The sequence below is a fragment of the Pollachius pollachius genome (genome assembly GCF_949987615.1).
Source record: "Pollachius pollachius genome assembly, chromosome: 11".
NCBI classification, from domain to species: domain Eukaryota; kingdom Metazoa; phylum Chordata; class Actinopteri; order Gadiformes; family Gadidae; genus Pollachius; species Pollachius pollachius.
Window position 1 is genome coordinate 4548975 of NC_136944.1, and position 16119 is coordinate 4565093.

The following is a 16119-nucleotide window of genomic DNA, read 5'->3' on the forward strand; positions in this document are numbered from 1 at the left end:
CGTCAAGGAAACAGCACACCCAACGAACAAACATGTCATAGTCAGTGACGGTGGCGGCAACGATAAACACACGTTAACATTGAACAACACAAAAATGCACCAACCAAATAACACCCAGAAACCATTAACCCCACTTTACCTAATAACAAAATAAGGACGACCCCTTTTGTCAACTGACAACACCAACTCCCAGGATCCCCTGCGCGACCCCGGAGGAGTCGCCACAATATGTTTAAGCTTAAGCCAAAACTCTGACTCGTATTGTCAGGATTTTCATTTTCAGAACAGCGGAATTCAATCTTTTGGAACGAAGAAATAACAAAAGGTATGTTATAATAGTATATTCTTCCATTACATTTTTAAGAAAGATGAAGCTCTAGTTTGCAATGCAGCTTGTTGTAGTGAAATCCAGTGAACATTCATCAATTTTAAGTACTAAACATTGTTACTAAAGTGTATTCATATTTTTTACAAAACAAAGCCACACACAAACTGTAATTTAAACATGCAGACATATTCCCTTCTAACATGTGGTGTTCATCCTTGTCTCTTTGGGATCTTGTTGAGGGTCTCTTTCCTCCAACCTCCGCTTCTTGTCTTCGTTGGATGCCCCCAAACTTGGTAGCTTTCTGGGCAACTTAAGGAAATTGAGCACATCCCATGCCTCAGGGATTATGCCTTTGTCCAAAAGTAGAGCGGTCAGGTAGGAGAAGATCAGGATGCAGGCCAAGGAGCACAGCATGCATAGAGTATTGACCGGGAAGCGCTGGACGTGAACCCCATCCTCGAAGGAGCCTCCTGGGAGGTGGAGAACCGCTGGGATCCCCAAGCTGGGCCATCCACACAACAATCTCAAGACCAAACTCACCACAAAGCCCATAAGACACCCGTAACCGTTTGCCTTGTCCAAGAAAAGCACACAGACCAGTTGAGGGAACATGAGGACGTAGGCCACAGAAGATGCGATGTACCACATCCCTAACGTCCCCTTTCCGGTGAATGTGAGTGAGGTTCCCGTGATGCCTATCACTACCACAACAGCCCGGATCACCCACAGCATCTCTCTTTGGGATGCCTAAAAGGAGAGGGGAACATTAGCCACCATAAGCTCACAGATCCCATTCTGGTGCCATCAAATTCTCATGTTCTCTGGTGAAACCAAACTCTTTGGTGAAACCAAGATATATTGAAATTGAAACAACATTGGATAAAATATTTAAGCTTTTCGAGCACACCTCTCATTCCCTTCGTCTTTTCTGAATATTTTTAAACAATTCTGTTATTTCTGTTAAAACGAAATGGACACAGCCTTTAGCCTAATCATTGTACAGTGAGTGAGGTGGGCCTCACCTGGGGCCTCAGGATGTTCTTGTAGATGTTGTTGGAGAAGGTGGAGGCAGCAGCGAGCAAGGTCGAGTCAGTTGATGACATCACAGCAGCCGCCACTGCGCTAATGCCGATGATGCCCATGTAGGGTGGCGTGAGGGAGTTCAGAGCAATGGGGAGGATCAGCGCTCCATCACCACGCTCCAACGGAGAAGGAGACCCATAGGAAGTCTTGTTCCAGTCTGAGGATCACATACAGGAAGTCAGCCAACAGTGCTTCTGATTGGAAGAGCATGGACACTCCAAGGGTAATGGGTTTGATTCCAACTGGTGCCAGGTTTTATCAAATTTTTATCCATGCTTTTATCCAAAGTTAAGATAGAAGAACAATACAGTCAATACAGTACAATATAATCATTCAGAAGGTTGTTCATGATGCCTACAGGAAGGCTACAGATATTATGGATCAAACCCGGTACCTCTCAGCTGGGGGACTAAAATCCTAGTAGCTGGAACACTATCCTTCCCCGTATATTTTGATCCAGATGCATATTTACTTGTGTTAAGGAGGGTACATGCGAACAGAACTAGGCTTATAGTCTACATGTGCATGCATGTTCCTACCATGTGTAAAATTGAGTTACCTGCAGTGACAGCCACGCCTCCAATTAAAGCTGGAGGGATGGCAAAGATGATGTAAGCTACGGCAGCAGCGTAACAGCTGAGTTTTGCCGTAAGGGAGGAACTGGCAGACAAGATCCTCTGATAAAGGGGTTGACAGGCTAAATTCCCCAATGCCTGGAAGACAAAATACAATCTGCCTCAAGAAATGTAGGATATACGGATCACACAATAGGAGCATCGTCATGATGAGATCCTGTTCGGACACTGATATTTTCACCAAGACAGCTTCCTCCCTGCCCGGAGGAAGCTTGGGGCCCCTTTCTGGAGCCCCAGAAGGGGGCCCCGGAAGCAGGCCCCTCCGTGAGGAACTCGGTTTAGAGCCGCCGCTCCTCTGCTCAAAAAGGAGGTGGTGAGGGCATCTGGTAAGGACGCAGGCACGACCAGTGAGGAGGAGACCTCGGAGAAGACCCAGGACTCGGTGGAGTGATTATATCTCAACACTGGCCTGGGAACGCCTCGTGGTTCCCCCGTCAGAGCTGGTCAATGTGGCCGGGGAAAGGGAAGTCTGGGGCCCCCTGCTTGAGTTGCTGCCCCCGCGACCCGACCATGGATAAGCGGATGACGACGAGGATGAGTTAAAGTGGGCATGTTTGTAATGGCTTTGCGGTGCATTCACCATTCTTGTACTTGGAAAAACAACCTAGAAGACAGCTTGACCACACATATGCATGTAAACACCAGACCAACACAATATCCTTGTATTACATACAGCCCAAGCTCTTGAACTAGGAACAACTACACTGTTGAGCATATAGGGACGGCCTCCACGTAACATCGCAGTTATCCTTCATGTTTCTATTCAGGATTGCCTCTCGCCAGCGCAGAACTGTGACGAGTGTCGATCTAGAGGGACGTCCAAGTGCCATGAATTCTATTATGACTGTTCACACTGGGGTTGCTTTGCAAAATATCTGATCTGTATCTGATTTAGGACCACAAATGATATATATTTAGGACACATATCATATCAGAATTTAAAAGATCAGATTTCGTGTGATTTGTGCTGATTCACATATGTGTCACATATCTTTGCCACTTTTGGGCAAAAATATAACGCCACTTTTGCTTCCAGTGTGACGGGGTTAGACTAAGGCAAGGCAACTTTATTTATATAGCACTTTTCATACACAAGGCAGACTCAAAGTGCTTCACAAAGTTAAAAAAGGTTTTTTAGAAATTGCAATGTATTTAAGATTTAGCAGAAAGCTAAAGCAAGTCTTCAGTCTTGTTTTAAAGGTGCTCAGAGTTGGGGCAAGTCTTAAATCCTCCGGGAGTTTATTCCAGCTATTTGTTGCATAGTAACTAAATCCTACTTTCCCATGTGTTGTGTTTACTCTGGGGATAGATAACAGATTGGTCTCAGAAGATCTTAGTGGTCTAGAAGGCTTATGTGGTGGAAGCATATCAGTTAAATATTTTGGGCCTGAACCATGTAGGGATTTATAGGTTAGCAACATGATTTTAAAATCAATTCTCTGACCTACAGGAAGCCAATGTAACGATTTAAGAATTGGTGTAATATGTTCAATTTTTTTGGTCTTTGTTAGAACTCTAGCAGCAGCATTATGAACAAGCTGAAGCTTCCTTAGAGTTTGTTTTGGGAGGCCTATAAGGAGACCATTGCAGTAATCAAGCTTACTAGTGATAAAGGCATGTACAAGTTTTTGTCTTCGGTGTCTTGCTACATTTTTAAGGTGATAATATGCAGATTGATGATAACCCCCTAGATGTCTGGCTTTGATTGAGGTTTTCAGGGACAGAGAGTGAAGGTGTTGGGTTACTTTAAGCCTTTCCGTTTTAGCACCAAATACAATTATCTCTGTTTTGTCCTCATTTAGTTGAAGGAAATTTCGGCACATCCAGTCTTTCACTTTCTCAATGCACTGGCACAGCAGATCTATGGGCCGATAGTCATTTGGTGATAGCGATACATAGATTTGTGTGTCATCAGCATAGCAATGATGATCAATATTGTTATTTTGCATGATTTGCCCTAGTGGGAGCATGTAGATGTTGAATAAAGAGGGTCCTAAGATCGAACCTTGTGGGACTCCACAAGGTTCTATTTTGTAGGTAGGACCTGAACCAATTTAAGTTCTGACTGTTCTCTTTGAATATCAATAAGTCCTGCATGCACAATAATCTGTGAGATTTTCCAATATGATTGTGGCTAGTTTCTGGTTTATATCATTAACCATCACATCTGGGAAGTAGCATGTTTTGATCTTCTTAACGATTATATCCTTGATGGTTGAGTCTCCTATAATCAGAGTGTCTGGTTCATCTGCTTTCTGTGAGATGGGCCTTTGTTGGCTTGAAATGGCGGTGGCAGACGCATGCGCAGCTCGCCTCCATGGCGACTGGTTCTTGTTCCGTCTCTGTCCGCACCATCCGTCCGGGCGTATCCCCGGGCTCAGAGGTGCACGGGTGGTCGATGCATGCACAGCTCGCCTCTGGCGACGGGTTCATGGTCGGTCTCTGTCTGCACTGTTTGTCCGGACGCATCTCGGGGCTCAGGGGTGCATGGGTGGCAGGCGCGTTTGTGGACTCTTGAGCGGCAGGGTTAACTTCAGTGACGGGCTAATCCGGCTGATACATGCAACTTTAGCATTGGGTAGCTTAGCATTTGGCGTTGAGTGAACTTGTTGATTCACTTTGGTATGTTGTTTTGGCTAAGCGCCGACTCTGCCAGTGAGACACAGCTGGAACTGTCTCTCTCTTGTCCAGCTTCGCTAAGGATACAGTGTAGCTCTGATCATCTTGTTGTGTTAGCTCAGCAAACACACCCATCAGCACTGTATCCTGGAAGAGTCCTTTGCATTTTTCTAATGCTGCTAGTCTCGTTTCAAATAAAGCCACTGTCTGTCGCAGTTTGGTGCAGTCTGTGCATTTCCCAATCTCCGTGCCTGAGATATCCGAGTACAGAGGCATGTTGGCGATAGGAAAGTCCAAGGCTTTTGCTGCATTCTGATCCAGGAGTCATAAAAAGTGCCAAAATGTATTGTTGAATCGAGCGATGGAGGACGACGGAAACAAACTATATATTGTTAAGTATTATGATCATGAAATAAAATAAAGTAGATCTGAACTTTGAATTAAGTAGTTTTTTCCAATGCCTAGCGGAGCTTCGGGAAACATGACCACTCTCTCTGCTGCCTCTTATCAAGAAGTACAACATTTGTATGGATTCTTGTAGTGGGAGGATCTCATTCCTGCAGCTTACCAAGAATAGAAAGGAGTCAACCTTCATCAGAAGGGAGTCTTCCTCCCAGGTCCCGAGCCACGGGGGGTAACCGGTGCTGTTGAGGTCGAGTGTTGTGTTGGAGACACCAGACGCTGCAGGGCTCATCAACACAAAGGGAACACACAGCCACTGTAGAAATACACAAAACAATACACTATCACTGTAGACCCACACAATATAACAAACAAACTACTTTTTTGTCATGAAACACAAATAAAGTATGTGCATTTTTTAGTTCTTCTTTAGCTCTGAGGAATCTGATGCCAACAGTTCACTTAATGAATTTAAAGGTTCAAGTTTCAAAAGCTTTATTTGTCCAATATGTTGCCATATAAGAAAATTGTTTTTGATTGAAGGCAGTCTGTTCTCTACTTGTGTGTATGTGGTGCTTGTGTAAGAAGTATGTTGTGTGTGTATTGCCTTGGGTATGAAGGATTTTGTATAGAGCGATTTTTTGGCAAGAGGCACTCTGTATCTTCTGCGGATTGGAAGCAGCTCAAAACAGCCGTGGAGGGGGTGGGAGGGATTCAGGAGAATGGAATTGGTCTTCCTTTCCACTGCTTGAGTGTGCAAGTCTGAAAGCTGTTTTTGTTGGATGCTGATTATCTTGCTAGCCTGCTTAATTATCCTAGCCAGTGTTCCCTTGCATCTGCTTGTTAGGAAGCTGTACCAAGATGTTATGTTGAAGGAGATGACAGATTTGATCAGTGTCTTATAAAACGTTAATAAAATGTTCTTTCTGACATCAAACCCTTTCAGCTTCCTCAGAAGACACATGTGTTGTTGGGCTTTTTTGTAAACTCTGTCTGCATGCTCAGTGAAGGACTGGTGGTGGTAAATCTGGGTGCCAAGGTACTTAAAATGTTTAACCTGTTCAACCATTTGCCACTCCAGTCTTAATGGTGTGGAGAGTGGATGTGGGTTTTCGGGTGCCCAGCACCTATGGCAACGTCTTGCTGATGTTTAGTTGCAGTGAGCTCTCCTTGAACCACAGGGCCATGGTGCTGACATACTGCATGTAAGTGGACAGGGTGTTCTCATCTGTCAGGTTGGCCACCAATGCCATGTCATCAGCATATTTAAATAGTTTTAGACCATTGATCTTGCAGGTGATCTCATTTGTGTATATAGAAAAGAGAATTGGTGACAATACACATCCCTGTGGGACTCCTGTATTTAAAATGGTGTCGCTGGGGTCTGTTCGTTAAGAACTCCTTAATCCAGAGCGTCAGTGTTGGGTTGACTTGTAGCTGCTGAAGGCGATGTAGAAGTTTGTTGATATTTACTGTGTTGAAGGCTGATGAAAAATCCATGTAAAGAATCCTGATAAAGGAGTGTTGAGAGTCAAGGTGCCTTGTCACAGTGTCCAGGAGAGCAAACTGCAAGGCAAACTGCAACGGATCCAGACTTTCTCCAACCATGGTGGTGGGTTCCTCTGCAACAACTCTCTCCATACATTTGCAGAGGATAGAGGTGAGTGCCACAGGTCGGATATCGTTCAGGGCTTTGGCATAAGGCTTCTTAGGAACAGAAATGATGGTAGTCTCCTTCCATGCCCTGGGAACAAAGCTGGCATCCGGAATTAGCTGAGAGAGTTGTGTCATCACACCACCTAGCTGAGTTGCACATTCCTTCAATATCCGTCCCTTCAGCCCGTCTGGCCCAGGAGCTTTTGTAGACTGGAGACGGGTAAAGACTGAAACAACCCTCTTCTCCTCTACACAGATGGATTCAGAGGGGTAGTTGTATGTGACCCCGTCCTCCACAAAATCAGTGCTGTTGAATCTGGCATAGAAGGTGTTTAGTTCTTCAGCAAAGGCAACAGGGTCTGGGCATTGTATCTTGGCAGCATTCTGAGTTCTGCCCATCATGGTGTTCAGACTCTTCCAGGCAACCCTCACATCTCCACTGGTGACCTTCTCCATTTTGTCCTTGTGTTTGATCTTGGCAGGCTTGGTCATCTGCTTCAGCTCCCTTGTGAGGTCTTTGACACGTTGTTGGTCTCCTTGAATAAAAGCTATTTTTTCAAATTGAGACAGTGTTTGAGTTCTCTGGTTACTCACGTCTTGTTGTTGGCATAGTGCTTGATCTGTTTGGTTGGAATAACACTATCAGCACAAAATGAGAGGTAGGAGCATTTGGATGTATTCATCACGTTTAGTTCCTCATTGCATTCTTTGAAGAATGTTTCCCAGTACGTAAGCTCAAAACACCCTTTCAGCCATTCTACAGTATCATTATTCCAGACCTGGATGGTTTTGGTCTGGATTTTTTGCGTTTTTAACTTTTGTCTATACGGTACTTAGGCAGTAGTATAATTACATTATGATCTGACGACCCAAGGGCAGGGAGGGGCTTCGATACATAAGCACCAGGAATGTTTCCTAGACATAATCCAGCGTTCTGTCCAAACGTGTTGGAAATGTCACATATTGCTCTAAATTTGGGAGAAGTGTGATGAAGTCACAGCTGTTGAAATCTCCAAGCAAAAACACAGGCTGGTCAGTTGCCCTGGAGACGGCATTGTTGTAGCAATTTAAAATGTGCTCTGCTGCTAGCGCATTGTCAGGGCCAGGGACATAAACAAGAATTACAGTAGGTTGTTCACGGGGGAGATAGTGGGGAAGAAACGACACCGTCATGATTTCGTAGTGGCGAGAGCAGTGCAGCTCACAAACTGTGAAATGCGTTGCCCTGCATAGACCGCCCGCAATTGATTTCCCTGTTCTTTCTGTGTCCCTGTATTTCCGTAGTCAGAGTCAAGTTTAACCAGTACAGCAAGCTCATCCATCTTATTACGCAGTGATCACACATTTGACAAAGTGAAAGCAGGCAACGGTAGCTTACTTCCTAGTCTCCTAATCCTGTTCCTAATTCCTCTTCTCAAACCTCTTTTCCTCCGCATTGTCTTCTTTATCAGAGTTTTTAGTACGAAATCCAGTTATTCGGGTGATAAGTCAACTGTCTGGGAAGCGTGTTGAAGCTTCGGAAGGTCCGCTCTGGCGTAAGTCCGTTCCGGTGGATTTGGATACGTGGTGACCCCAGCAGAGAATAAACCTCCTTAACTTATTGCAGAATGGCTTTTAAATTCCACCAACGCAGATTTGACAGTGTCCATTATTCATAAGAATTAAATACGTTATAAAGTAGCCTTTCAATCACGAGTGGCTCAAACAGAGGAGCGCCCCGCATCTCATTGCCAAGCAACGCCGAGCAAGCAAGTAGTTGCCCTAGACGTAAAGAGGGGCCAAAAGAAGTAAAGAGGGGATGGGGCCTACTCAAGCGTTATGGAGTCGTCCTCCCTGTCTGTCTAATAGGGCAGTCCTTCTAGAAATCACCCATTTCCTTGACACAGATGCCTGCATATATGCATCTAGGTGCTTTATTTGCAGGAGAGTCCAGGTGAACCAACTCCGGTCTGATAATGGCTCACAGTGTGAGGGTAAAGGGTGTTGGTAGAGGTGGTGGGACATCAATGAAAAGGTGTTTCTATTTTTGACCTACTGCACTGAAGAACATGAGGATGAGCTGAATGACGTCTGTGTAGGCTACAGAATAGAGACCCCCCAGCAGGGTGTAGGTGATGGCTATGGCAGCAGAGATCCAGATGCTCACTGTGTAGGATATATCCAGAATAACACTCATGACGGCACCTGGGAATATAAGAGAACACAAATAGGAAGCAGGCCAGGTGGAGGGAAATCATTCAATGGAAAATATATCCTTAAATAATTCATTAATTAGATACTTTAATTCATTATTACACTCCAAAATGTTGTTTTCCCTATAAAGGTGTAACAAAGGAATGGCTCATCTGTGTTCCCAATCTCCAAAATAATGGCAAGGTCACAATAATAGGGGATCTGTCACGCTAGGCTATTATCATTTAAAGTTCTCAGTTTCTGCAAAACTCGCTTAATGTTCAGTTTAAACATCTGTAACTTGTGTTTACAAAACAGCCGCAAAGGGAGTCTACTTGTTACTATCCATGACATGCTGATGGCATGTTAGAATAAGCCTGTTCCTTCCGAAATAGACACATGCTTCTTCACATTGCAAAAGCGGTTGAATATGTTCAGAATCACATTTTAACAATAGAATACTTTATCATTACCAGCAAGGAAGGACTAGGTTGCTAAATCATCTCTTAAAGTCTCCTTTAAGAGAATGTAAGCCTATGTATTCAAAAACAAATGAATAAAGAAATAATCATGCAATGATCTCAAATGTCTGCAGGATTGTCAACATGGCCCATTAACCTCATATTCCTTTTTCCCTGGAGGACAGTAGAGAGAGTACATGAGCTGTGAGGAAACAGAAGGGGTAGACGAGGGAAGGAGGCATGAGAGAGGAGAGGAGCAAGAAGTGAGGAGAGGAGAAATGAGCAGACATGAGGGTAACATTGAGAGACAAGAGGAGGTCTCTGCAAGTTCAAATGTTGACACATTCGTTTTGTACCTGCAACATTGTGCATCTGAAAAAATCCCCATTACTTTAACAAAAAACCCCATTGTTTTAAGAAATGTGTTTAAACTAGTTACATCATTGGGTGTCGTTGATGCTTACAAAATACTAGCCTGTTTATTTGAAAAGTCTGGTTCATCCAACTTACCTAAGGACATAAGTGTAGCTGGCACGCAGATGAGGTCAACGATGATTGACAATATTGTGAAGAGACATGCTACTCCCTTTCCATACTTAATGTGGAAGGGATCTAGCATGGTCACAAATCTCCTGTCCCTCATAGGCTTGGTGAACACAAAGGCACCTTTGGAAAAGACAAAGTAAAATATTCAAGGAGGCTAGTCATAAATAAAGAGGAAGCGTTTCAACTTTATTGAGATTTAATGATCAAGCTCAACATTTGTATTGAGATTTTCACGTGACTGAATGGGATGGTGTTCAATGTAAAAGGACCTTTGCAGATAATCGATTAATGCTCGAATTAAGATTATGAATTAAGGCTTATGCAGAAAATAAATGAAGGCACATACAGATAATAAGTTAAGGCTCTTACAAGTTATGAATTAAGGTTCTAATGGATCATGAATCAAGGCTATTCCAGATAGTGAATAATGGCTCCTATAGATAATTAATGAAAGGCTCTCACAGATGATTAATTTAGGCTCTTATTGATCATTAATTAAGGTTCTTATAGATAATTAATTCAGGCACTTATGGACAGTGTTGGTAATAATGCCGTTTACAAGAACGGCGTTAGGTAACGCCGTTATTTTTTCAGTAACTGAGTAATCTAACTAATTACTATTTCCGTCGTTACAACGCCGTTACCGTTACTGTACAAAAAATGCAGTGTGTTACTATGAATTGATTTAATAAACTGCGTAATCCGAACGCACCCCTGGCTCCAAACACAAACTGCTAGTTAGGAGACCGGGTGCATTAACAACGAGATAAGCGATTATGATGAGGCAGAGTCATGTTTCATGGTAGCCAATCGGAGCCAGTATATTTACACACAAGCCAGGACACGCGCACCACACACACGCAAACGCACACACCAAACAGTTTCGATGAAGCAGCAGAAATGGCGAGTCCGAAGCAATCCAATGAAAAGTTGGCATTTTCTGTAGTATTCGGCAGATGTTCTACAGCCTTTGCAACCAAGCAAATTGAAATTCAGGCCCCATCCCCAATAACCCGGGTAAATGTTTTGAATGTTTTCCTTCCACGCTCCACACTGAAATTATTTTGATAAACAGTTGTTGTCATGGTTAAGTAACTCCGCCCCGCCTCTCTGTTTAGATTACAGGCCACGATCAGCTGATATTTACAGTTGAACAGCTGGTTAATCATTTTCGACCTGGTCTTGTCCAGAAACGCCGCTTCAAGTACGGTTTGAACTGTCATCTTTCGGGTTTTTTACCATCACTGAAGAACATCAAGTACAGCAATTCTTTGACGTATAGCAACTTTTTTTTTTTACAGTAACGCAAATAGTTACTTTCCCTGGTAACTAGTTACTTTTATTATAGAGTAATTCAGTTATTAACTCAGTTACTTTTTGGAACAAGTAGTGAGTAACTATAACTAATTACTTTTTTAAAGTAACGTTCCCAACACTGCTTATGGATCATTAATTAAGGCTCTTACAGATAATTAATTAAGGCTTTTAGAGATCATGAATTGAGGCTCTTACAGATAATGAAGCCAGTACAATTTGCGATGATGAAGATGATCACCTCCTGGACCCCCAGCGAGGGGGTGTAGGCCGCCTCAGACAAAGCGATGAAGAAGCCCCCGCCGATCCACGTAGCTACAGGATTAGCACACAGACACACACACACACCCTATGAACCACCCTTATAGATAAACACACATAAAGAGGCACCATATGCTACTAAACACTAAATATCACTTGATGTTGTCGCTACATGTTTACATATAACGTAATTATGTGAATATAGCCTTTTTACAAATTTTTCAGACAAATTGTGGTTGTGCAGCCTATATATTCCTTGTACAACACACACATTTGTTTCAAATAATGTTGGTAAAAGGTTTGAGAGCTTTGAGTGATAATGTGACTTCCACGCCAATGCGGGATTGCAGACCTGCTTTTGGCAACAAGTCAGTGAGCGATAATCATTTTTCAATCCTCTGCAATATTTAAAATAAAGCCTCTTCCATCAAAAAAACCAAACAAACAATAAGGGCATTTAATGAAAGCAAAACATAACAGCAAATTGCAAACAGAAGACTGAGTCAATCCCCAACTCCCTCAAAACATATTTCATAACTTGCAGTCTTTTTTTTATAGAGGCCAAGCAAGGCTGGGCTATCATTTATCATCCCCATCCCCCTGATGAAATTTCCTGACCTTAGGACACAAAGAAGGTTTGAGGTCACCCCTGATGAACACCATTAGATAACATGAAGACCATTAGTTAATTATTCGACCATATGTTTACTAGCTAATGCATATTACTGTGTGGATCCATAGTTAATGTACCATTGATGGAAAGTGGATACAACATCCATGTAGTCATGCATCAATTCAGACGAGAAAAACTTTTGAATAAAGAGGACTTAACCTTTTGGGTTTTTCCCCACCCAATGACACCACTAGATGGTACAATTTACCGCACTATTTCTGCGGCCTAATGATCTACTTTTAATATTCATATGCTTGTAATATGCAAGTATAATTGTACTCCAATTACACATTATTTACAACTTGAACCAGTGGTGGTTGGTATTTCGACCCAGTGCACGCTATTACGGCCCTAGTGCATGGCATGCTAACTAGTAACGTTAGCTACTAGTTATGAAGCGAGTGCACGCATGCAACTTTTTAACAGCATATAAAGTCGCCAAATAGCTTTTTTTTCATATATTATTTCAGACTTCTAAGAACTCCCAGGCATATTTCGTTGTTAAGGTATAGGCCGACTAAGAAGGACAAATATTGGAATAGTTTTGGGTACAACCATAAAATTTGTTTGGATTTTACAGTTTAACTGGAAAATACTGCACGACAAATAATGCACATCACAAACTTTGAACGTCATCAAAGTACTGTTTGACAAAGGGTTTTTCAGTAGGCTGCCCCTGGGTTTCTGTGAATGAATAGTTATTCTTTAAGTTCTTCACATTTTATCTATGTTCGAGCCGTAAACAATGTGTAGATAGATAGAACAATTATTATATTAACAGAGATGGTTGGCACAGCAGCTGAAAAAAGCCTAAAGGGCCAATAAATTAGGTTATTGACAATCTTTGGCTGAAGTTTTTTTGTGAGTATGTGTTGTTATTAGGGTTTGTCATCCTAACAATATTGCTTAGAAGGTTATCTGCTGTTGCTGTTGAGTCAAGGGGTGGCAGTGAACTGACCAATCAGGACCTAGCGGGGTAGACACAGTCCATGACAGTGAAGTATTTTAGTTATGAAATGACAGCATCACAAGAGACAGAAATCAAAGTTACTGCACATATAACCTATACAAGTAACACAATAAGGGTACATTTATTAACCATTAAGTATGAACTAGCAGTTATTTAACAGTTATAGTTGATTAACAACTTATCGTCTAGTAATCCTTTACTAATTGTGTTCATGTTAACAAAGGCATATATTTCTACATTTTTAAATAGAGTTAGGGTTGGGATGACCCTAACTGAATATCCCAAATCCCTATGCTAATGATAGATAATAATGCTTATTACTGCATTTACTAATGTTGATTATTACCCTCATGCAAATACATATATATGGTCAAACTTGAATACCTTTTACATTCTTTTATACATTTATATATGTTTTTGTATTGTTCTGCAGCTGTCATGACCCCGTCTATAATGTCTGTAATTAGTTATCCTAAAAAACTTTACACACATCTAGGGCTGGTCTGACTGCCCTACAGGGCTGTTCTTAGCCGCAGTCCATCCCTGCGTTCTGTTCTGAAAACATCTTCCAAATAAAACGTATTCCCAGGACGGAGAGGTGAGGAGAGGAGCGTGGACCCACCTGCCATGGTGAACATGCTCACCACCAGGTTGATCCCTCGGTTGCCCAGCAAGGTCATCTCCATCTGGTCCGCCAACATCTTCTTGCTCTCCCTCTTGGATTTGAAAGAGGCCCAGATACCGGTTCCTAGGACCATCAGGTAGAAGAAGACCATCACCACCACTCCTGGAACGTTGAGAGCCATGGTTCATCTGCTGCTGTGGGGCTCTCCTCCAGATCCTATCTGAACATTCTTCAGGCTTCAGTCTTTTAACTGTTCAACTATCTGTAAAGGTGGGGCTTAAACCAGCATAGACCCACCCAGAAATAAGTCCACCCAGCCAGCTGGTCCTTCAACTAACCCAATGCACACAGATTCCCCAAGGACGCATCACTACCCCAAACCAATTATGAAGAAACTAATAGATAAGGACTAGAGCCGTTCTTAACATTCTTCACGCTGTCTTTTAACTGTTCAACTATCTGTAAAGGTGGGGCTTAAACCAGCATTGACCCACCCAGGAATAAATCCCCTCAGCAAGCTGGTTATGGAACTAGCCCCGAACACACAGAACCCCAAAGGACGCCTCGCGATCCCAAGCCAATTATGAAACAAATAAAGAAGGACTAGAGCAGTTGAATGAATCAACGAAAAAAGACAACTGGAATTCAGCTGCAGGTAAAATTATGTAATCCAAACAGATCTGCCTGTATCCTTTTCATCAAAAAGACCACACCCATACATAAACCCCAATACCGTGACGGGAGGATTATTCCAGCCGGAGGCTAATTTACATAACACACACATTCACATACACATTCTTCAAGATGGCACCAAGGCCCGATACTGCGCTCATGTACATGCACTTGTACAATTTCTCAGTTACCGCATCCCATAACACTTGTCGCAACTTGATCTTACGTTGTAGAGCCAATGAACCAACTGTTTGTTCGTTTTTTTTATGTGGTAATTTGTCCTGTATGATTGTCAACATAGTTATCTATGCAGTTTTATAACTGTTACTGAAACAGACTTTCTGAGAAAAAAGTTGCAATACGGGTTGTTTAGACTTCTAAAGCTCCACCTTTGTAGCCGTTGACTGCAGCATCAGAGACAAAGTTTAGCTTTTCGAAAACTTATCATACGATTTGTGAATGTTGAAGCTCCATTTGAGCATCGATTTATTTCATGCCCGCGTCCGAGGGTTAGGCTTCCCGTACACCTATAGGATAATGCCACGGTGTGTGGCACATTTCATATACATCACTCATTACAACGACGGTACTAAAAATGTAATAGTGTTTGAATTCCCGCTGAAACTGGGTTCCCGGGCTCTTTAAACTGTAATGGCATTATTAAAGGTCCCATGGCATGAAAATCTCACTTTATGAGGTTTTCTAACATTAATATGAGTTCTGCTAACCTGCCTATCGTCTCCCAGTGGCTAAAACTTGCGTTCGGTGTAAAACGAGCAGTAGGTATTCTGCTTGCCTTTGAAAAAAAGGAAGCTCAGGCGCGCTGATTTGGAATGTGGCCCCATATGTCGTCATAAGGGGCCAAGCTACCTCCCCTTTCTCTGCCTTGCCCGCCAAGAGAATTTGGCCCGCCCATGAGACAATGAGCTACGACCGTGCAAGCGCCACATGTGTGTGTGTGTGTGTGTGTGATTACACACACTGTAACGCGTGTTGTACACTTCTTTGTTATTTGGATAACCGTTCTGCTGTTGGTGTTATGGCACATAACACGTCGGTTCTTTGACTCTGGTATTTTCACAAGAAGACTGAAGTTGGGGTTATCTCAGCCATGGTTGATAAGGAATTGGGTGAAAGGAACTTTGGCTTTGACTCCATGAAGTACATGAACTGCGACATGGAGGAGAAAGTGATTGTTGCCCGCGATTGTCTCCCGCCGGAGCACCACACAGCGGGCAACCGGCAGTGGGCAGCCGGCAGCGGGCAGCGAGTGGTTCAGGCTACTTCAGATTGATGTGGAAGTGGAAAAACCAGAGACGTCGTCTAGAGGCGCAAACAGCTTTTGGCCGTGATAATATGTATTATATGATATAGATATCTATGTATTATATGATATTATTTAGATAGAGCTCCAAGACTGTAACGCAAGTGTTGTACACTTCTTTGTTATTTGAATAACCGTTCTGCTGTTGCTGTTATGGCACATAACACGTCGGACTCTCGTCTCTGGTGTTTCTACAGCGAGACTCGTAGTGGGGGTTATCTCAGCCATGGTTGAGAAGGAATTGGGGGAAGGAACCTTGGCTGCGACTCCCTGAAGTACATGAACCACGACATGGAGGAGAAAGGGATTGTTGCCAGCGATTGTCTCCCGCATTGGCCCCGCTTCCCGCTGCCCGCTGCCGAGGGACAACCGCCTTGG

At 43.0% G+C, this 16119-nt stretch overlaps 1 protein-coding gene across 1 annotated transcript; it reads right to left on the reverse strand.

Annotated features, from left to right (window-relative positions):
* Positions 1–523: 523 nt before the first annotated feature.
* LOC307082342 (high-affinity choline transporter 1-like) lies at positions 524–13926 on the reverse strand (the record flags this gene model as incomplete). The annotated part of the gene is made up of 8 exons (XM_079745883.1): positions 524–1075; positions 1351–1568; positions 1971–2124; positions 5234–5383; positions 8759–8907; positions 9867–10022; positions 11415–11531; positions 13743–13926. The coding sequence occupies 8 exons, from the start codon at positions 13924–13926 to the stop codon at positions 524–526; spliced, it is 1680 nt and encodes a 559-aa protein (XP_079602009.1).
* Between the last annotated feature and the right edge of the window lie 2193 nt (positions 13927–16119).